General features: G+C 36.6%; 1 protein-coding gene across 4 annotated transcripts in view; it reads right to left on the bottom strand.

Annotated features, from left to right (window-relative positions):
• Positions 1 to 24,359, bottom strand: part of LOC132131003 (CBP80/20-dependent translation initiation factor-like) — a 68,313-nt gene extending 43,954 nt beyond the window's left edge. For 2 of the 4 annotated variants that reach the window (XM_059542951.1, XM_059542950.1), the window contains exons 1-7: positions 24,187 to 24,357; positions 10,502 to 10,717; positions 8,346 to 8,417; positions 6,513 to 6,617; positions 6,358 to 6,428; positions 4,949 to 5,053; positions 3,904 to 3,979 (exon numbers count right to left, since the gene is read on the bottom strand). In XM_059542951.1, the coding sequence (XP_059398934.1) occupies positions 3,904 to 3,979; positions 4,949 to 5,053; positions 6,358 to 6,428; positions 6,513 to 6,617; positions 8,346 to 8,417; positions 10,502 to 10,681 (609 nt within the window). In that variant the 5' untranslated portion in view covers positions 10,682 to 10,717; positions 24,187 to 24,357. Of the gene's footprint in view, positions 1 to 3,903; positions 3,980 to 4,948; positions 5,054 to 6,357; positions 6,429 to 6,512; positions 6,618 to 8,345; positions 8,418 to 10,501; positions 10,718 to 24,186 lie in introns of all 4 variants that reach the window. The other 2 variants (XM_059542953.1, XM_059542952.1) reach the window with 2 other exon arrangements.
• Between the last annotated feature and the right edge of the window lie 334 nt (positions 24,360 to 24,693).

Here is a 24,693-nt window from a genome sequence, read left to right as displayed (position 1 = left end):
CACACACACACACAAACACACACACACCTCCATCAAGACGGAAACAGACAGACTGACCCTATTGGAAATGAAGCCTATTTTGTAGGAATGATGGGAAGAGTGAACGTGATAAAACACACACACACACACACACACGCACGCACACGCACGCACACACATTTCACTTCCTTCTGCTCTGTATTAAAGGAAATCAAAATTTACAATGCGCAGAAACATCCGCTCACAATGACACACACATACACAACAAACAAACAGAACAACAGCACACAATAAAAACACGCCAGCCAAACACTCAGATAAAGTGTGTGTGTGTGTGTGTGTGTGTGTGTGTGTGTGTGTGAGAGAGTGTACCACAGGGCATGTGAATCTGGCAGGATATTGTGTATCAGGTGACAAACAATAGAGTTATAAAAATCATTCACCTGACACACACACACACACACACACACGAGGTTAGAGAGTTCATGGATTAGAGATGGAGACTGATTGTGTGTATGCGTGTGTGTAAAACTAAAATGAATTATTCATGCCAAAATGTTTTTCACAGGACTCTAACATGAGAAGATTCTTCAACTCAAACTCATTATAAACACCTGTCAGTCATGTATGCAAATGAGCTCTGTTGTGATTGGCTGACTTCTCACAGTCGTCTAGACCAGTGGTTCCCAAACTTTTCCATTCCACGACCCACCTAGACAAGTGTAATCTATTTCATGACCCACCACAATATTTGAGGAAAAAAAAAGGTTGATATTACTTTAAGCCTAATCTTACTTAAAAGTTTGATGACAGAAATGAAGTATTTAAGAAAAAAAACCTTTTTATTTTAGAGTAGGCCTACACCTGAAAAAAATCACTATTAATATTTAAGTTTTAATTTTTGTTTACAGACTTTAGAATATGTAGTGTCCATAAAAACGTTAAACAGGCTCACTCCAGTGAACTGTAATCTGCGCTGCTGTGTTTTGTTGCAGAAAATGCATTCACGATCCTTCCGTGTGTGTCGGTGAGAACGGAGCACAATCCAACACTTTTTTTAGAAAAAGCATAAGAAGCAAAGCAGAACTATCTAAAACTGTTTGGAGATTAAAATAATTGTGAAATAGGTAAAAAATAATAATAAACATGTGTCTCGTTTTAAATAAACAAAAAAAAAAAAAAACTGGATGACTAAGTTCAGGCAGAAATTTATTTTAGCAATGGTTAAATTAATGTTCAGCAATATCTTCAAAAGATTTCTGAACTTTGGCAAATTTTTCTCTAAAAAGAGATGATACGTCAAGGAGTATTGCATTATTTTTTTGTGCATTTTGTTATGTGGAAATGTTTAAATCTTGTAGTGTTACAATTAACCCTGCGTTTGTGCACTGCTCACCCTGTACATGTGAAATGCTTTTTACAAACCGTTTCCCGAACGAAAAAAGTGCACAGAGCTCAAACGGACGATAGAAATGAATGAACATGGCCTACCTGAAACCGTTTTCGTAACATTTGTTTTCTGGTGTATGCAATCTCATGCGGAATATAGTGTATTGAAGTGAGCAAGTTTTTCTCTTTTAATAATGCGGACCGATTGAACCTTTTAATGACATTGCTCTGAGACCTTCACTGTTATTACAACTCGTGCGCGCCCGCGCTTCAAAACACGCAAAGCACGCGGACTTAATTGCAATTCGAAAATCACACTAAGGATATTGCAGTCCTTATTAATGTTGGTGGGCTATATCATTGTGACGAGTGGGTTCCCGGTTCCCGCCTCCTCCTTCCCGTGATTGAGAAGTTTTTAATGTGTTAGACTGGTGCCGAAGCCTGGGAGGAAGGAGGGACGCGCTGCCGAAGATCCCTCGGCACTGAGGTGAATCCGCAGTGCCATCGAGTAGGGCGAAGGAGGATGCTCGAGGCGGTGGGCTGGAGTGAGTTGCCGGGGAGACGGACGCTCCTCTTTTGTATCCTTCCGATCTCCTCCGTGGTTCTCGAGACTGGTGAGTCGAGCAGGTGTCGCTCAATTCCAATCACTCCACCGGCCTCGCACCGTTCCCACTCGTCACTTTCGTGCAGCCCTAGACTGAACTGTGTGTGTGTGTGTCATTGAAACGCAAATTTAGCTGCAGCCAAGTGACTTTGTGCGACCCACCTTGTTCCATTCTGTGACCCACAAGTGGGTCGCGACCCACAGTTTGAAAACCCCTGGTCTAGACCCTTTTCACAGTCTGTGAAGATGATTCGACAGGATATCATCATTAACCTAGTTATATTTTTACATGTAATGCACATGTAAGATTTCTTTTAAAGAAATTTACATTTTCAATCAGTATCTCTATAGACGTTTACTCAACTACAATTACGGAAGAGAATAAAAAAAAAATGTAAAAAAAAAAAAAAGTGTTTATTTTAACATCCAGTGATCTACGCGTTTTTCCTGTAACTTGTTTAAATAAACAGACGCACATAAAATCACAGAAAACAAGGGAAAGACAACAGATCACTTGAGTAAGAACAATGGCTGGCATCACACACACACACTCCACCCTGTCTGCCAGCACCGCGTCTAGACGCTGCCCGCAGATGACCTTCTGACCCGCCACTGCCACCCTAACAACATCCTGCTGGGTCTGGGTGGATCGAAGAACTCACCAGCAGCCAGACACAACAGAAAGAAAGAAAAAGAAACCTATAGTTTATTGGTGATGACATTGTGAAACCACTAGATGGCGCCACTCCACTGACTGAACAGCAGCAGATGAGATGGTTGTTTGTTTGTGGTAATTATTTGGATGAGTTTGAGATTTTTTGTGTCTCGTTAGATCCATGAATATGTTTTTTTTTTTAATACTCCAGGGGGGAATAAAAAAAAAGTGTGTTTGACTTAGTACATTTAAATCAACTTTTATATTTTCCAGATGGGGTTTAATCCGCAAGATGAGAAACTACATACTGATATACTTAAAGCTTTGTTATTTTAGTATCATTGTCGTTTTATTCACTTTCAATTAGTTTTTTATATTTTATGTTTAATTTTAGTTAAAATTTTCATATATATACATATATATAAATATATATACACACACACACACACACACACACACACACACACACATATATATATATATATATATATATATATATATATATATATATATTTTATTTTATTTTTTCTATTTATGTCCATATATTTATTATTAATTGTATTTCAGTTTTAGTACATCAAGTTAAAATAAATGAAAATTAGAAATATTGCCTAGGCAAGTTTTTTATATTTAAATATTATATATAAACATATATTATTATTATTTTATTTAGAAAGTTTATTTTATTTCTAGCACCAATTGTTTTTTTATGGTTTTTACTTGACTATAATAGCTCCATTCAACAGTGCTACCACATCTTTATTTATATATACATATATATATTCTTTTATCATCATTCTCTCTCATCCCCTTCTGTAGACAGATGCTCAAGAAGTTGCTACAGCAGTTCTTAAATATGTAAACATTAAAATTCAGACTAATGTAATTACTCATTTGCATGTTAGTATCTAGCTAAACTAATTACCAAAATGCACCTTAAAATGAAAAACAGACTACTGTAACAACTTAATATTTGCATATACTGTTCGGGAATGACTTTATTAAAACACTTAATTCTGTGTCTCAGAACAAGAGGAATGCAGACAATACCCAACTTAGCTTGAATTAGACAGATACACTAACACCAACTCAGAAGCCTGGAGTAAATTTCATATCATTCAGTGTAAACGACACATTCCTGAGCAGATAATGCAATCCTGCAGAGCTAAAATCCAGTAATATCACACACACTGTCATATCATCACTTCACCACTAGATGTCAGTGTTGGATCAGTTAAAAATAAAACACCTTCCAGCATCTACAGTCGTTTCTTACCGGCAGGAACTTCTCCATGTTGTCCAGGTCAATACCATCATCATCATCATCATCATCGAGTTTGCCCTTCATCATCCTGTGAACAGACAAACATGACATGAAGACGTCCCGCCAGACAAAGACTCTCCAGGCTTGTTTATTCTTTGACACATGTAAACAACAACAGAGTAGTATTAGCTGTTATGTATAATAATGTGCTTTAAAGTTTCCATACTAACTAACTAAATAAACCAAGCCCTAAATAAAGTGAGGATATGGAGGAAAAAAAACAGATCAGTTTTATACAGAGACTCAAACGGAGCAAAAAATAGGCAATTTGGTTCAGTTGATGACAAAACGTGATGAAATTCTAATACTTGTGATGTAAATCAATTAGATCTTTATAATAGCATATCAGATACTTGATACATCCTTAAAATGATAGAAATGTCAGTCGTCACTCTGTATCTCCAATAATATGTCTAAGTAAGATGATGTTTAAATGCTTAGTTTGATGATCAAATCACATAATGCAAGGAAATTCAATCATGATTGAGAGATGAACAAATAAGCATTCATCAAAAATCTGATGATCATATTTGATACTCACATTTTAAAAAAAAATCAGTCCATAAGTGTTGATCTTGATTATTACTTACAACATGAAAGTTATTCTTTCATTTACTTTATAAAAATCTGTAAATATTTGACAGCAGAACGACACGTGAAGCACGAGCTGAAAGTGATTCGCTGTTTTTCAGCCAAGTTTTGATGATGTTGTTTATTTAGAGGCCTGTATTAAATATGACACAGTAGGGTTTACAGTAGGGGTTCAATTCTCTCAATGCACCCCAGGTCATTTCTCATTCAGCCAGTAGAGGGCAGCAGAGAGCAGAGCGACATAACACTGAATGCTGAAAACTCCCTGACATGCAGTTTATATCGTGAGAATAAATACATGTGTATAAATGCATTCAGTGCATTGCTGTGAAGTGATTCAGACTGCATCTGTGTGTGTGTGTGTGTGTGTGTGTGTCAGTGTTACTGACGTTATTGTCTGTCTCACCCTTCTCGGTCGATGTGCGGGAGGTGTTTCGGTGTCCCTCTGTACGGCCTCCTGTGAAACTGAGAGAAATCCAGTTTCTCTGGTTGCATGTCCCACGTAGCGCCTCTGAGAGCACAAACGCACATAAATCACAACATCAATACACAAACGATAGGAATCCTTAACTACAGTACATTTACACTTCAACTAAAGACCTAAAATTGCATTTTACCCTAAAAATGTAAAGGCAATTAAGCCTTTTTTACATGCATCGTTCAAATCCTTTATTTTCCCCTGATCCATCCAGGACTGTAAAACTCTGCTGAAACCCTAGACACACTGGAGCTCAGGCACTTTTTCTTTTTCTTCCTAAAATCCACAGAATCTCAGAGCTTGTTCTGAAAGGCGATATGCAGCTCTGAACAGATTATAGTGGCATAACTCTGAATCAAAGCACTGGCAACCTGAAAACTGTTCAAAATTTTTTTTTTCTTAAAATAAATTAATACTTTTGTTTGTCAAGGATGCATTAAATTGCTCAACAGTGATAGTAAAGACATTTATAATATTGCAAATGATTTATATTTCTAACCAGTGCTGTTCTTTTGAACTTTCTATTCATCAGAGAATCTTGAAAAATAAAATGTATCACCAACTCCACAAAAAATATTGTGCAGCAGAACTGTTTTCAACATTGATAATAATCAGAAATGTTTCTTGAGCAGTAAATCATCATATTATTCTGATTTCTGAAGATCATGTGACACTGAAGACTGGAGGAATGATGCTGAAAATACAGCTGCACATCACAGGAATAAATTACATTTTACAATATATTCAAATCGAAAGTTGTTTTAAATGGTGATAATAGATATTTCAGTTTTTACCGTATTTGTGATCAAATAAATGCAGCCTAACATTCAGCTTTGATCGCAGGCAAATATTTTTTACAATATATTCACATAGAAAATCTATTTTGAATTGCAATATTTTTTTCCCCACAGATCAAATCTAATATAAGAACAAGCCTCTAGTGTGTGTGTGTGCGTGTGTGTATGTGTGTGAGAGAGAGAGGGGGAGGGGGGCTGAAGGTGAGAGCCTCATTAATTAAATTTAGCCATGACCAGGTTTAAATTAGACTGTGAGTCAGCAGCACTGCAAAGCACAAGCAGAAAAACCAGAGCAGATGAAAATATTCACTGACTGCTGAAAATATGGACACATTTCAGCAGTCTGGATCGACTAATCGAGGACTGTTTTACTTCATTCAAAAGTAAATGAACTGTGTGCATTTCTATGGTCTTTTTAAATGAAATCATGACTAAGCCATATAACCAGTTTGGTTTTATTTCAATTATTCGTGCAGCCCTACAATTACATCTCATTACTTACATGCCTAGGTTTATTAAAAGTATGTGTGTGAATCTCACCCATGACAGTCCAGGTTTGCAGCCCAGATGTCCGTCCCAAGAACATCCAAAGAACAGTCTCTGTTTCCATTCTAAAACACACACATCATGAAAGTTTAAAAACACGGAAAAAGAAATGTTCCTGATGACATACATCTATAAATATGATATCTCACCCTCGCTGGGGCTCTGAACTGGTTGTTTCGTCCTCTGCTGCCTGATCTAGAACCAGAACTGGGTCTAGAACCGGTGCTGCCATTACTGCTGTGCTCCCAATCATCCTGAGAGAGACAAGAAGAAACAAAATCATTTTAATAACATAAAAATAAGCACAAATTAATCCCTGCAATATGTGTTCTCACTTGGAGAGCTTCTTTCATTTCACATTAAATTAACATTTTTATATATTGAAAAACTAAAACTAAATTGATTCTAGAAAACACTACAAAAATATCCAGTAAAAAAAAAAAACTATCGACAACTACATTGAAAAGGACAAAATAATAATATAGAAAAATATATATATTAGGAAATAACAAAAGTTATCACAAAAAGATGGTTCCAGGACTGTAGATCAAATACACACACACACACACACACACACACTGTAAATGCTGACAGAGCTGGTGAAGTAAATGATATGTAAAGAGAAAAATATCTACAACATATCATGCATGCGGAGTATGTCAAATGAGATTTCAGTTCAGTCAATCCAGGCAATGGTTCATCAGATGCAACTGAGCATGTGACATCACATTCAGAGGACACAGCATCACATCACATGACCCACAATACGGTCACTGTGTCATTCACAATGCTCTCTCTCACACACTGCAGAACAGTATGCTTCTGCTGTCTTGACTTGAGCTGAATAATGACACCATTGTCTTTTTAGAGTTGCTTCACAGCAAAGTAAATTGTGACTTTTAATCTCACAATTCTTACGGTCTAATCTTGCAAATATATATGCAATAATCCAGACTTTTTTCTCAGAATTTTAGCTTTATATCTCACAGTCGCATGTTTTAAACTCGAGTTTGCATCACAAGTTTGTATCTCGCAATTCTGACATTTATCTTCAGAATTCTTAGTTTATATCTCGCAAATCTGTTTTTTTTTTTGTCAAAGAAATTATAAATTTATATTGTTTAAAATTTGTACCCTGTGCACTATAAAAAAAATGTGCATAAGTGCATAGAAATCACTTGCACACAAAAACAAAAGAACTGCAGCAGATCAGCTCTTGCTGAAAAAACGTATCAAATTATCGATAGTACTCTCGAGAAATTCGCTTGCAAACGTTTTCACACAAAGCTTTTTGGAAAGGGAAATGAAATTGAAAAATTATATAAAAATGCAATTGAAATAAAAACTTACCGAAATAATAATAATAATATTAAAAAAATTAAACTTTTTTTTTTTTACTCTATAGTGCCCCTTAAGGCAACAAGTATGAAGTGCACACTTGCACCGTGTTACAAAATGCGGTCTGACACATTTCTGAATCATATGGCACAGGCAATCAAACTAGCAGAGCTGGAAATACTTGCATCCAGTGCACTTACTGTATGTGTTTTCATTTTAACATTAGCATCTAGCTTCACTTGGACAAACAGAACGCCATCAAGGCATCGGTTACGTTCTGTTTACAGCTATGATTTGGGACGCTCTAACTCTAATCTCGCTCACTATTAAGGACAGACAGTATGTGTAGACAGAAATGTGAACTGGGACCCAGCGCTAATTTGATGTTTCTATTGTTTTCTGTGTGAATCCATTAATACATTTTCTGATTAGAAAAACACCTGTTTTTGAACACTCAAAGTGATTTTTAAACATTTCTACACATCTTCAACACTAACACTGTCTCTGCACCAGAGGCGACTGCAACAGATGCTTTCACAGCTTCATCAGTTATAATAAGACTAATAACTTTTGACGAGTCGCTTGTGTCGGGTGTGAACAGGGTGTTACACAAGTGTTATGGATCAGACACACACAAAACTTACTGGTTTTGACGAGCCCCTGCCTCGTGAAGACGACCAGCTCCCGTCAATCTTATCATTGCAGTCTTCTGTCCACTGAGAGACAGAGAGAGACAACATTAGTGTCAAATTGTATTTATTTGTTTTGATTATTACTTAGTAAAACAGAATTACAGTGCATCATCCTCAGCACAGGGTGTGTTTTACCTGTGGGGTCTGGGATAGGGTGTGATTTACCTGTGAGGTGCTGGACGGGGTGTGTTAGGTGTAGGACAGGGTGTCTTTTACCTGTAAGGATTAGAGCCCGACCGATATGGATTTTTGGGGGCCGATGCCGATATTAACTCGAAAAGAGCCGATTTATAAGCCGATATTTTGATTTTAAAAATAATCTGGATATTAGACCCATTTCCTATAAACTGCATTTACACAACATTCAATAGCAAAATATCTGCCTGTTCTATGTATGTGGGCTGTATAAACCATTTTCCAGAATGGACTATGTTAAAAAAAAGCCTTAGATTACAGTCTCAATGACTAAACAATTGCACATCAAAAGTATATATTTCTTAATGATCAAAAAACAGTCTGGTTTTAAACATTTAACACTTTTACTTTCTTCCAGTTGAAGCTGGTTTTAACAGTCTGTGTGTGTACTGTAAATAAATTATAATACTAAAGTTAAAGTATTTGCAGAAGTAGTCCCACACTTTGCTGCTACAGCATTCACCTTTTTCAGCCATCTGTAGGCAGAAAGAGAGACAGAGAAAGAATAAGCATGTGTATTAATAATATCAACATGTATCATTACTCATGTCATCATTAGAATTATAATAATAATAAACTGGGATCTCCTACATAGGCAAAAATGAGAAATATATATATATTTTTTTATTTGTCAAGCAATAGGTATTACCTACTTATATTTAACAATATTATTTCAACATTTTCCTGTTATGTCTGTAAAGCTGCTTTGAAACAATATGTAAAAAAAAAAAAAAAAAAGCGCTTGTTCAGCTCACATTTATTTACATGTCCCCTCTGGTTTAATCATTTCTGACGCACCTACTGTAGTTACTGTAACTACACTATATTTGCTCTCACAGACACATTCACAACAGACCCGTATATCTTCTCCTCTTCTCTTTGTGCAGTCTGAATCAAAACATCGTCTTGCCTACTATTACCGGAAGATTATGGAATCAATTCGAAGTTGAATGGTTAACGTTAGTGTCATGAACACACCGCTGTCAATTTTGAGAAGAACCACCTTCAAACAAGTTAATAGCAAGCATTTAAGGGGCCTGCTAAAAAGGAAGCTATTAGCGTTAGAGTAACGTAACCAGCCTGAATTCACCAAATTGTTCTCTGGACCTGAGGGTAGCCTCTTCTTCCTTGCATCTCTCTTAATTCTCATCAGCAGGACTAGCGCTATCGCTCGCTTCTTACAATGGGACAGATACATGTTTGCTGCTGACCGAAAGGAGGAGGAACAGACTATGAAATAGCTCCCGCTAAACGTTTTTAAAACTCCGCCTATGCCATAGCGCAGCGCAAATCGTGTTGTATCTGAAGGGCAACGCTGAGCCCAGCGGCAAGCGCCGTGCATACCGCGTCCTGTGTGAAAGGCCCAATTACGTGGTCATTATGTGCGAAACACACCGCAATAGAATAAGAATAAGTTAAACGCTAACGTTATAGTTTGACCTCCTATTAACGTTCGCGCTCTTCCACTGATAAACATGGTATTAGCTTTGTGGCTAATCTAATATAGCAATGCATTAGCGGCTGTAAGTGATGTTACAGAATATTTAGAAGTAATAATGATAGGACCGTTAGCTAGAACTACCACACAGTTTTTATACACAGGGTATGAACTAAATCTACAATCATTTCACATGACGAACGACAGACTCACCGTCAAAACAGTTGATCGCTTTCTTCTGTAGTGGACTTCTGGCGCTGTTGTTAACTCTGGAGCTGCAGAGCTCCCTCTGGTGGGCACACTATGCAACACTCATAACATGAGTGAAGCATGAGACTCTGTTTCTCATGTTTCATCGGCCGTTATAAATGCCGATGCCGATTTAAATGCAATTAGCTTATATCGGCCGATAATATCGGCCGGCCGATATATCGGTCGGGCTCTAGTAAGGATTGGGGGACAGGGTGTGATTTACCTGGGAGATGTGGGACGGGGTTTTGTCCACATCCTGGTCGGCCTCGTTTTTGTCGCTCAGGAGTCCCTGCACCTGGTACTCCAGCACGTAGCTGTCGATGAAGCGCTCCAGCTCCTCGATCTCTTGTGAGCGCGTGCTTCCCGCCTCTGAAGATGCCGAGGCTACCGATGAGCTCTCCATGGCCACCAGCCCGAGGGAGGGAGGGAAGGAGGGGAGCTGTGGGCGGGGCAAAGAGAAAAAGGTTGTTGGTAATGTACAAAATCATGTGAATTTACACTTTAAATGGAGAAAATAAATAGTATAATAATAACACGCTGCAGTTCATCTGCTTCACCAGCGGCGGCAGCAGAGACACCGAATTAATAAAGTCTCGTCTGCTTCTGCTTTACCATCACATCTGTCTCTCCTCTCATCTTTCACCTCCAAACTTTTTCTTTTCTTACTTTTTTTACTCTCTCTCTATATGTATTACTCAAAAGTCAAAAGCGTGCATTATATAATGACGGCTCTGGGTGGGACGACATGCCCCAGTTACACCAGGTGACAGAGAGGGAGAGAGAGAGAAAGGGAGATTTTAATGTAGCCACATGCATTTTCTATAAAGCTGCTTTGATACAATTGTGAATTTGAATTGAATTTACTTTGTTTAGCAACTGTACTTTGCACCACCAGTAATCTGTGAATTGATCCTTTGTGTACATATTCATCATGCTCCTAAGCACAGAGCACAACTGTTTTCAACACGGATAATAATCAGAAATGTTTCTTGAGCAGCAAATCAGCATATTAGAATGATTTCTGAAGATCATGTGACACTGAAGACTGGAGCAATGAAAATCAGCTTTACATCACAGGAATAAATTACATTTTAACATATATTAAAATAGAAAATGGCCATTTTTAACTAAAAATGTACTGTAATTTTGATAAATAAATGCAGCCTTGGTGAGCAGAAGATACTTCTTTCAACAAAATTAACAAATCTTGTGAGACCCCAAACTTTTGGTAGCGTGTCTTTGTATTTTAATAACAATAAATAATGTAAACAATAAAAAGACTGAAATCTGTTCTTTTTTCTTTTCTTCTTATCCTTTCGCAAGTTTTGTTTGATTTATATAAAGTATATATATAAAATATTCATGTTACATATTCAAATTCTCATGCTTACATATTACTTTTACTTTCACTTTTAGTGATTTCACAATTTTAGTGATATATTCCACATCAGACACTTCAGAGAATGTAAACAAAAGATGTGTGTGTGTGTGTGTGTGTGTGTGTTGTGATATCAGCTGTTCAGACAGACAGCTGGCTCAATACACACACTAGAGCTGAGGAAACAGAAAGAGTGAGATCCAGCACATGAGACGGTCAGGATTAGAAGCGTGAGAACTGTCATTGTGTCACTAGATTCAGACGAAGAGCTTTAATAAGCTGAGTACAGCATGATCGTCTGTCAATGACACACTTCATTCAAGCTTTGCATGCTTTACACACAAAATGCTACACTTAATTATATTGTTAAATGATATTACATTTGTTTAAAGAGTTTAAACAACATTGCAAGTGATTTTGTCATGTGTGCCAAGCACAGATTTATTTTCTGTGTTGACATTTCATATTGAAACAGGAAGTAAAGGAGCATCAAAATAGCTCAGCCCCCTTTCATAAATAGCCAATAGTTTTTATTTGCATTACAGCCATGAATCATGATTTATTAGTCATAATTTTTAGGGCGTGACATTCTCATTCTGGAGAGCATTTGATTGGACAAAAATCTGAGTAATGCAGGATGAGTCATCACTATTTTGCTCCATTTTCCCAGAAGAGAAACACTGTTCATTTGTGAGAAATAAGGATCTGTCTGATGGAGGCTGTTTTTACCATCATCCTCATACAGGTACCAGAGTTAATGCAGCTAACTAAAACAATAATAAAAAAATAAGTAAAAACCTTTTATTTAAATTTAGTTACTTGAAAATGAATTTTTTTATACATGCATACATATAACATTTTTACAACTTTTAAAACTAACAAATGAAAATAATATAAACGAAATAAACATTACAAAATATCATAAAATGACCAAAAAAAAAACAGTATAACCAAACAAATCTAATAAATCTGACAGTTAAACACATGAATTATAATAAAAAAAGTCACTTTACAGTGCAAAAGATAAATTATTACTGAAGACATAAATGCTTTCTAAAATGTAAACTTCACATTTCAGCTCATTGCGCATTATAAGAGCATTACTACAGGACACATGTCTTTTTGGTTCATTTATACGAATGCATGAGTAGGAATGAGCTACAAATTTCATTAGGTTGGAAATCAGAAAATATTTCAGACATGAAGTTGGAAATAACAAAATAAATCTCTAATTAGCCGTTGACAAAGTCTTTAATCTAATGAGCAGCCTTGTTTCAACTGGCAGAAAAATAGCCCAAACATACCCACATTTGGAGAAGAATCTGTCTAGGCAGAAATAAGATTAACTGAGCTCTCATTAGGGCTTTTCCATTAGCCGCTCACATACTGGTGCTCGTGACATTGAACACTCCTCATTTCATTCCTGTGGATATCATCCTGTCAAGTCTAAATGAGCAAACGTCTCTGACAGGGCAGTCACAGCCTCGGGCACTACGACACGCTCTCTGCTAATGGAGCTGAAGCACATGCTGCAACGCTTCACTATATATATATATATATATACACATTTGCCTTTAAAAAAAAAATTGTGGACAAAAAACGCCTAAATTTACAATTTTACCAAATTAAGAAAACAATGCAGTGCGTATTTGTCTGTCATAAAAAATTTTAAAAAACTTGAATATAATCAGTACCCTGGTTTTTTTTATAATATGTATATATATAAATATGATAATAATTATAAAGGTTTCTCGAGCAGCAAATCAGTATTAAATGATTTCTGAAGATCATGTGACACTGAAGACTGGAGGAATGATGCTGAAAATACAGCGGAGCATCACAGGAATAAATTACTTTTTAAAATATATTCAAATAAAAATCAGCTATTTAATATTGCAATAATATTTCACATTATTACTGTTGCATAAATGCATACTATTGCATACATTATACACACACACACATACACACACACTTTTTAAACATATAAACTTGTTTTGACAATTAACAGATTTGTGTTGATGAAAAGCAATCTGAATGAATGCATTTTGAAAATATGACTATGATTTCAGAATCGATATACCGGTACGTAAAGAGTTAATAACTATGCCAATACCATACTTTATTTATTCCAGTCTCATTTTTATATGACTGACAAATATTAAGGTCATTAGCTGATGTTAACACTTTGTGATCCAACACATTTTAAATGCAATTCAAATATATAAATCTTAAATTTAGGCTTAATTAATTATAGAGCCAGACTTGATTTGATTGAATTGCGAATACTGTAAGGCAGTAAAATGATTTGTTAATGCTATTTCTCCTTGAGTTCATTAACAGAAAAGTTCAGAGGAAGAAAAATATATTACAATGATAAAAACATGACTTTTAGGATGCAGATTTTTAAAGGTTGTTGTGTGTTTTTGTTCACATTTCTAAACAATACTAAACAAAACTCTTACTAGTGGCCAACCACTAGAGGAACTATTCTGCATTAAAGATGCTGGCAGTGTGAGCAGAGGTTAAAAATAACATATCTGCAATCATTATAATAATAAAATGTCATGTTGTTCCAGAACAGCTTCTATCTACACACACAAACACATGAACTACAATCAAAGACAACAGCACAGCTACACTAACAGAAGAAAGGAACAGAAAGACACACAACAGTATAACGTGTGTGTGTGTGTGTGTGTGTGTGTGTGTGTGTGTGTGTGTTCAGCTGTTTAATGTGCGTCTAATTTCCCACCAAAACAGTTCCTTCTTCCAGCGCTGCAGTAAAAGCCCTATCTGTCTGACTGATGGTGTGTGTCTCACTGCTCTCTGATCACCTCCTTACACCTTACATTTTATATTTTATATATGATTTAATTAGAATAGTATACATTTATGCAACAGTAATGATGTGAAATATTATTACAATATTAAATAGCTGATTTTTATTTGAATATATTTTAAAAAGTAATGTATTCCTGTGATGCTCCGCTGTATTTTCAGCATCATTCCTCCAGTCTTCAGTGTCACGTGATCTTCAGAAATCATGGAAATATACTGATTTGCTGCTTAAGAAACCTTTATAATTATCTTCAATGTTCATATCTTTCAGGATTCTTTAATGAATAGAAAGCTCAAAATATATATAGCCTACACAAATAAATATATTTATATATGTGTGTGTTTACAGCTAGCATTGCTTTATTTTTTAATATACTGACATATATTTATCTCTCACAGCTTCTGAATAATAAATGTACAGTAATGGCAGTGAAGCACTAATAAATTGACCGAAATACTGGATCTGAATGGAGTGAGTGTGTGGATGGAGCAAGAAGCATATGTTGAACCTGAAAACAACACGAAGTGTAAATGTGGAAACAAAATAAGAGAAGGGTGACAGCAGGGAGACACTGTGTGCTGATAGTGATGCTGTGTGTGTGTGTGTGTGTGTGTGTGTGTCTGGTCTTTGTTTGTTGTCTGGTGCAGTAGTGTGTGTAAAATCCTCCACGTGTGTAACACTCGCTCACAACAGCTGTTTGAACAAAGAGCTCACAGACACACCCCACACACACACACACACACAATCCATCATGTCGATGTGTTTCCAAACATGTTCCATCAGTGCATGTTATTCCAGAGAAAAAACATGTTCTTGTACATGATCATTCATCAAAATCTCTCTGAAACAACTGTTAATAATAAAACATAATAATAAACAATAATATCAAATGATTTGCAAGAATATTCACTTTCATCCATAAACATGTTGCATTATGGCGTTTCACATCGTCACAGATGCATCTTTGTGGTTTATGATTAATATATCTAATGTGTCAAACACACAAGCACACACTGACAGGAAGTAAGTCAAAGTCTGCTGTACACTTTGCCCTGGTGCAATATAAAGAAATATCCAGCGCTTAATATCTGTCGACTGTAATAACGGAGCAAACACCATCACAGACCCTGATAAACACAGACATGCAAATGTGCTCAAGAGACAGAGACTGTCACTTTAAACACGAACGCCACAGATATCACCAATCAGCATATTAAAATGATTTCTGAAGATCATGTGACACTGAAGAGTCATGATGCTGAAAATTCAGCTTTGATCACAGGAATGAATGAGATTTTGCAAAACAAATTCACATAGAAAACAGTTGTAATAACAGTCACAATATTAACTGTTTTTACAGTATTTACAATTAAATAAATGCAGCCTTAATGAGCAGAAGAGACTTCTTTTAAAAACAATAAAAAAACGTACCGATCCCAAAACATTTGAATGGTAGTTCAAACTCAATTTGACGTTATATTGTCATTTTTGCTACATTTTAAACTGTGTTGAGTCCCTCATTCACTCCTCCTGTGGTCAGCTGATGTCTAACACATGGATTCTGACACAGAGGTGCTGTTGTTCGTTAAATATCATCACATTTCTTCACAACGATGGACTTCAGGATTTACTGGGACAAGGATCAATCACATCAGCAGAGTCAAAACCATTTCCCTCTCACCAGCACAAACACTTGAGGAATACAGGTGAAATGTGCGAGTTTCTCTAGATCTGACAAAGACAAAGCAGGATTCAGATTACACAGACTATGATATCAGCCCCACTTATTATGAATCATATCAGCAATACATTTTCCTTTTTACATTTTTTTTACTTTTGTGTTTCTTGTTAAGCAAGAGTATCGCTCAAAAGTCAGTAAATTTCTTTTAAAGAAATTATTTTATTCATCAAGGTTGCAATTATTTAAAACTGACCGTAAAGATATTTATAATGTTACAAATGAATTCTAATTCAAATAAATGCTGTTGTTTTGAACTATCTATTCATCAAAGAATCCTTAAAAAATGATATCACAGTTTCCACAAAAATATTTTTCAACATTGATAATAATCAGAAATGTTTCTCGAGCAGCAAATCAGTATATTAGAATGATTTCTGAAGATCATGTGACACTGAAGACTGGAGGAATGATGCTGAAAATACAGCGGAGCATAACAAGAATAAATTAATAAAAAATAATAATTGCATAGAAAACAGATATTTTATATTTCCCAATAATATATTTCCCAATATACATTTTTACTGTATTTTAACAAATAAACGCAAGCAGAAGAGACTTCAACTTTAAATAGTTGAATTAGAAATCTAAGTTGACAGCATGCTGCTCAGTGTTTCTAACAGATGTTTTAAACTGCTTGTCCTGAGAGTTCTCCTGACATCAATGGCTGGAGCTCTGATTGACAGCATGATGATGTCAGCTGGTTGTCAAGACGACACCTTTCAGTCACATCAGCACCAGTGCAACATTCTCATCCAACATGATCACAAAACACATCTGGATCAATTTTGTTTTTAAGGGTGGTTAGGGTGGCACAATTCATTTAAATCAAATCTAAATTCCAACATGGCTTAGTGTGATTATTAAATTGCAAAGACTGTGGTTTAATGAATTAAATATATCTTTAGCGTGTTTTCTGTCAAATTAAAAGCTCACTGGTTTAACATCTGAAAATTGAGAAATAATGACTTATAATATGAATTACTATGTATATTATAATTTGTAATACTACGTATTATGATTATTTTATTAATACTATATTACTTTTCTTAAAATAATTTTTTTTATAATCTATAATTTAAAATATTTTAGGTTATATTACTAATTTTGTGTTTATTTAGTCATTTTTATATTAGTTTTTAGTAGTAGTATATATATATATATATATATTTTTTTTTTTTTAAGACATATTGATTTACTTTATATTTAAATATATTGCCAAATCAGCTTCACATGGAAAATACAGATGAAAGATTCAACAATATAATAAATACAATCATTCAAATTCGGCAAAAAGACATTCATACAATAAAAATTGCAACAAATATTCTTGGTCCTTAAAACATTTGTCCTGATAAAAATCTTTGTCTCATGACATAAAAAAATTGTCAGACCAAATACGTATATTTTGTAGACAAATCAGGCATATTGATAAAAAAAGTATTACATTTTATCAAAATGTAAATCGCCAAATTGTGCGGCCCTACAGACAAGCACAGCAAACCTGGAAAGTATTTTTACTAGCATTTTACTTCATTCAATTTTTTTTCCAAAAATCGTGCAGCCCTAGGGAGAATTATCAAAATAAAGCCTGAAAACATCTAATAGAATGAACCACAGAGAGTTTTTCTGGTGTGTAAAACTAAAGCTCATTGCCACCAGAATAAAAGAAACAATGCATCTATTGTTCTAAAGCAGAACCTCATCTAGAACGATAGCAAACTTTCACTCAAACTACAGGATCTAATCAGTGTACAATCTTATTCTTCAACACGTGATCACAGCTAAACTCGAAACAACCTGAGAACAAATCAACAGCTATCAAACAACATCAGCTCAATGAATGAGGGCTGATTCATTCACAGATCAGATCTTGTTGAATATCTACTCAAATCTAGGGATCAGGTTCTTGATGCCATACTGAATGACGAACACCATTGTATATCAAATCTTGATGTGGTTCATCTTAAAATGGTCAAATACTGTTTGATTAGATGATATAATCGGTAGAACAGTGCCAATACAGCTGTTGAACACATCTTATTTTCTAATCAAGTTAAACTACAACCAAATAACATAAACCAGACAGAAGTTCAGGCATCGGTTAAACTAATTTATTCTCTAAACATTTAAAGCACAACCAAACAGAACTCACCAAACAACATCTACAATCAGTTGACAGACAACCGCCAAAGAAGCTCTGAAGAAAAGCTTTTTAAAACAGATAATGCCGCACTCTCCGTACTGAAGAACCTACAATGAAAGACGTCATCCACAACAATGCAACTTCAAATGCATTCATTTGTACTCTCAAGCTTACGGCGGTCAGCAGCACACTGCATAGTTATCCAGGATGCATAAGCATTGACACTGCAAATGCTAAATCTACTAAATCTTAGCATTTGTAGAGACAGTCAGTATAAAACTGCTGTTTAAATGGTCTTTCTGTAAACATGCACAGTAATATGAGAATATGCTGAACGTGCAAGATATGAAACGACTTAACTACAGGCCCACAAAAATCAATTACAGCTGTAAAGGGAGAGACATTTGTCTCTACCTCTCTCACACAATCATGATGTGATCTGAATCCCAATGGAATGTGATGAGATTCAGCAGCTCTGATTGGCTGAAAAAGCAGGAAGTGAACACATTCCACACCCATTCCAACTCACACAGCACCACAGACCACCAATGAGAAGCACAGACACTGTATGACTGAGCCAATCAGAATCTTAGTTCATGATGAGAGCAACAGGGATTGGATAAACAATGGAGGGTGACTAAAACAGCCCTATCAGCTCTGCTCTATGAGACAAACAAAGCCTCTCGTCAAGGAATAGATTTTAAATCAACAGGAGGTAAAATTACATGTGCATTATGATGTTACTGTATAAATCATCCCTTAGCATAAATTACTTCGCATATTACTGTTATTCAACTGTTCTTAAAAATCAGTTGCAACGGACATATTGAAGAACATAAAGCTGTCTGTGAATGTTTGAGTATGTTACTTAGGAAGTAATATAATAACAATCCAGGGAACTTATTTACATTTCAGGGCATGCGAAACAGCCATACTCTGTCTGACAATCTAGGCAAAACTTGACCTCGAATTGAACTCCAAATTCTATTTACAAAGCCAACATTTTCCACGTTTTAGCAAAATGAACATGTGACCCAGTTTGATACAGTTAACAGTCTTTGCATTATTTCAGGTTTGCTAATTTTTTCATTATATATTTGTTTATCTTTTTATATATCTTATGCACAGTCATGAAGTAGACAAGACTTATATTTCAATGCAGGCTGCATTCTGTTGATAACTAAGTATATGTGACATACAAACCTTGAACCTTCCTGTGTCACTATGAGACAAATTAATTAATTCTCACAAGATAATTTGAAGAGTTAAAGATCTAGCAGAATCATCTGCAACCATACACACAAATTCTCACCAAACCGGTCTCTCTCTCTCGCTCGCTCACACACACACACACACACACACACACACACACACACACACACACACACACACACACACACACACACAGGACAGAATAATCTTTCACTTCTAAGTCACACTGAATCAATCCACTGCCCTGAGATGAATTGAGCTAGACTTGAGTCACACATAAGTGTATATAGTCAAAGGAAATTCTGATGCGAATCGGTTTATATTATTAACTGTACAGTTCTGATGAAGAGGGAAACTGCTCTGCTAATGTATACGATGCTCTCAGACTGACATGTAGATATGTGTAGACATGTCTCTCTCTCTCTGTACAAATAAAAAAGCAGAATCACTAGGTAGGAAAACGATTAGCCCCTTGTGTCAGTATTTTGTAGAACCACTTTTTGCTTTAATTACAGCCTTTTGTCTGTTGGGATACGTCTCTACCAACTCTTCTTTGCAGAACTGCTCACTGCTCACTTAAATTTGATGGTGTGTGTTTGTGGACTGCAGTCTTCAGATCATTGCACAGATTTTCAGTATGGTTTAAGTCGGAGCTCTGTCTTGGGCATGCAAGGACATTCACCTCTTTCTTCTTCAACCACTGTGTGCTCAGTTTTGCTGTGTGCCTTGGGTCATTGTCATGTCGGAAGGTAAACAGTCTTTCAATTGACATTTTTCTGGCAGAGGGCAGCAGATATTTTGCCCCATCAATTTTTCCTTTTGTCCTGACGAGTGCTCCAGAGAAACTCCCAGTAACAGGATACTACCACTCCATGCTTTACTGGAGGAATGCTGTTATTTGGATGCTGAGCTGTATAGGATTTCCACAAGACATATCATTTGGTGTTTAAACTAAATAATTAAATTTTAGTCTTATCTGCCTCAGAATCTTCAAGGTGTGTTTTGGCAAAGCTCAGTCTGACTGCATGTGGCCTTTCTTGAGGAGCATCTTTTTTCTTGCAATCCTTCCATACAAGCCACATGTGTGGAGGATTTGTGATATTGTTGTCACATGCACACAATGACCCCTCACTGCTTCAGAGCTGCTGTCGGCCTCTTTGTCGCCTCTCTGACCAGTTTCCTTCTGGCTCTTTCTTCCAGTTTGGAGCGACGTCCTGATCCAGGGAGGGTCTGTGTTTTACCAAATACCTTACACTTCTTAATAGACTTCTCTGTGCCTTTAGGCACTCATAAAGCATTTGAAATGTTTTGTTTAATCCATCTCCTGACTTGTGCCTGTCCACGTCTTTATCCCAGAGATCTTTTGACAGTGTCTTGTCACCAGTAGCTCATTGTTTGCTTCAGCTGCACTACCAAGGACTGAAATACTCCAGGAAAGCTCTTTTCATGCTGAGCTGATCAAAATGAGCACAGCTGAAAGTCAGATGGCTTTGTGTGCCATTAAGAAGCTGATCAGCTACAACTTATTGAGTTTACAAGGCATTTTTAGGAGGGGGGTGATCCTTCTTCCAACTCAGTGATTTCTTTTTTTTTTCTCTGAGTGAATAAATCTGGATAAAACAAAAACTTTCTGTCTTCATTTCAGACTGCAAAGCAACAAAATTTGATTATTTCAAAGGGGGGGGGGGGGTGATTCTTTTCTATACCCACTGTAGATTTACTCAATACTACAATTATGCAATCACAAAACAAAGCGGTTAACTTTCAAATATTCAGTGTTTTGCCCAGCAGAGGCAATAAAGTGACAACATAAATCATATGTAAAGACATTTAAGTTTTTTTTAACTAACACTCAAGAAGACTTTTCACTCTGTACTGTATAAATGTGACAGCCAGCCTCACTCGTCCATTATATATGATAATTATTCTAAATTCTGAAAAAACAGAGGTGTTAATTAAAGGACCTAAAAACTCCGCTTGTAATAACCTAGAACACTGTCTAAGACTTGATGGTTGCTCTGTCAATTCTTCGTCATCAGTTAGGAACCTAGGTGTGCTATTTGATCGCAATCTTTCCTTAGAAAGCCACGTTTCTAGCATTTGTAAAACTGCATTTTTCCATCTCAAAAATATATCTAAATTACGGCCTATGCTCTCAATGTCAAATGCATTTATGACCTCAAGGTTAGATTATTGTAATGCTTTATTGGGTGGTTGTTCTGCACGCTTAGTAAACAAACTACAGCTAGTCCAAAATGCAGCAGCAAGAGTTCTTACTAGAACCAGGAAGTATGACCATATTAGCCCGGTCCTGTCAACACTGCACTGGCTCCCTATCAAACATCGTATAGATTTTAAAATATTGCTTATTACTTATAAAGCCCTGAATGGTTTAGCACCTCAGTATTTGAATGAGCTCCTTTTACATTATAATCCTCTACGTCCGCTACGTTCTCAAAACTCAGGCAATTTGATAATACCTAGAATATCAAAATCAACTGCAGGCGGCAGATCCTTTTCCTATTTGGCGCCTAAACTCTGGAATAACCTACCTAACATTGTTCGGGAGGCAGACACACTCTTGCAGTTTAAATCTAGATTAAAGACCCATCTCTTTAACCTGGCATACACATAACACACTAATATGCTTTTATTATCCAAATCCGTTAAAGGATTTTTAGGCTGCATTAATTAGGTAAACCGGAACCGGAAACACTTCCCATAACACCCTATGTACTTGCTACATCATTAGAAGAATGGCATCTACGCTAATATTTGTCTGTTTCTCTCTTGTTCCGAGGTCACCGTAGCCACCAGATCCAGTCTGTGTCCAAATCAGAGGGTCACTGCAGTCGCCCGGATCCAGTACGTATCCAAACCAGATGCTGGATCAGCACCTAGAAAGGACCTCTACATCCCCAAAAGACAGCGGAGACCAGGACAACTAGAGCCCCAGATACAGATCCCCTGGCTATAAAGACCTTGTCTCAGAGGAGCACCAGGACAAGACCACAGGAAACAGACGATTCTTCTGCACAATCTGACTTTGCTGCAGTCTGGAATTGAACTACTGGTTTCATCTGGTCAGAGGAGAACTGGCCCCCCAACTGAGCCTGGTTTCTCCCAAGGTTTTTTTCTCCATTCTGTCACCGATGGAGTTTCGGTTCCTTGCCGCTGTCGCCTCTGGCTTGCTTAGTTGTGGTCACTTCATCTACAGCGATATCGTTGACTTGATTGCAAATAAATGCACAGACACTATTTAACTGAACAGAGATGGCATAACTTAATCCAATGATGAACTGCCTTTAACTATCATTTTTGCATTATTGACACTGTTTTCCTAATGAATGTTGTTCAGTTGCTTTGACGCAATGTATTTTGTTTAAAGCGCTATATAAATAAAGGTGACTTTGACTTTGATTACAATAGTTATTCTGATTACAATGTCATGCAGTCATAGCTAAATAACGCACTAATAACAGAGTAAGAGATTAATATTATTATTTATCCAAACCAGTGGCCTAAATGCTGGTAACTGATGCTTCTGGCCAAAATATGAGTCCATAATCTATAATAACGCTTCAGATCCGATGACAATCAAGAAAACAATATTATGGACTGAGGAAGCAACAGAAGCAATGATTTGAAGTTAAAAACTACTTAATGATGGATTTGTTTCTTACAAATATGCAGGTTTTTGCTTCACAGGACATTAACTGTTGGACTGAAGTGGTGTGGATTACTGTGATGTTCTTATCAGCTGTTTGGACTATGATTCTGATGGCACCCATTCACTGCAGAGGATCAATTGTTGAGCAAGTCATGAACAATAATGCAACATTCCTTTAAATTTGTTTAAGGGCATATTTTCATTATGGGGGAACTATACCTTTAATAGAAATAACTGGTATCAGTTGAAAAAAGGGCCTATGTATCGCTAGTGTAAATGCAGCCCATCTGCGTGTCACTGCTGATGAGGAGGAGGCAGAAGCAGCAGGGGAAGTTCAGGGCTGTTTAACTGCATGCAGGCATATGTGTATGTTTGTGGCCCTGCCCGCGTCTGATGTAACCATCGGAGATCGATACGATATGAAACCGGTAATACAGTCCTGAACCGATCATCAGGAACACAGCTCTGAGAGAGACAGATCGCAGATCATTTTTAACACTAACATATCTGACCGTTTATTCCCCAAAAATCATAACATTTGTGCCTTTATTGCTTAAAATTCGTTCGCTGTTATGGCTTGAGATTTTCAAAACAGCAACAATGAAACCAAAACACACACTCACTCTCTCTCTCTCTCTCACACACACACACACACACACATCAGAATAATTGTAGCTGTCATCAGAACGCTAGACATCTGTCATTTCTCTATGATCAAAGCGACGCCGCCTGATCAAACCGATACATTCTATCAATAACAAGATACAAAGTTGCGGGTGGCAGCTCGTGTGAAGTGTTACAATGTAATGTATCACAGACGTTCCATCCGGTCGCGCGCTGTTACTACAGGCGCTGGATACGCCACAGTAAACACCCCAAACCGGCGAGAGCTTCAGATCTGCGGCAAAACACCAGAATACACTCACCCGAGATCTGCGATCGGGCCTGCGGGGATCGCCAGGTGTCCTCCGGGGTTAAATCCGCCCGATCATGAGTGTTTCCTGTGGACAGTGACGTGTCCGGGAGGGAGATATTAGCCTGCGTCCCTCTCTCTCCCACACACACGCACTCGCGCTCGCAGTGATGAGAATGCAGGAATGTGACGTTTAGTCCGGTTTGCTGACAGAGCACGCGCACGTGGCAACCGGGGATTGTGGGAATTTGAGTTTAAAGAGAATGACTGTTTATGAGGAATATCTTGTTGAATGGTTATTCTATTCTGTGCTATCTTATCTCATTGTTAAATATTTAATTTTTAAAAAAAATATTTAATATTTAATATTTAAATTTTTTTGCACTAAAAATCTTTTATCTGCAATGTTGTTCACTTCATTGATTTGGACTCTATCTGCCACTTTATTTAACTTTATTTTTAATTTTATTATATGTCTTTTTTTTACATTCCCTTATTGTATAGTGGTATCTACAT

The sequence above is a fragment of the Carassius carassius genome, chromosome 47, assembly GCF_963082965.1.
Source record: "Carassius carassius chromosome 47, fCarCar2.1, whole genome shotgun sequence".
In the NCBI taxonomy this organism is placed as follows: domain Eukaryota; kingdom Metazoa; phylum Chordata; class Actinopteri; order Cypriniformes; family Cyprinidae; genus Carassius; species Carassius carassius.
Note: the sequence above shows the minus strand (reverse complement) of the source record. Positions and strands in the feature narration are given on the sequence as shown.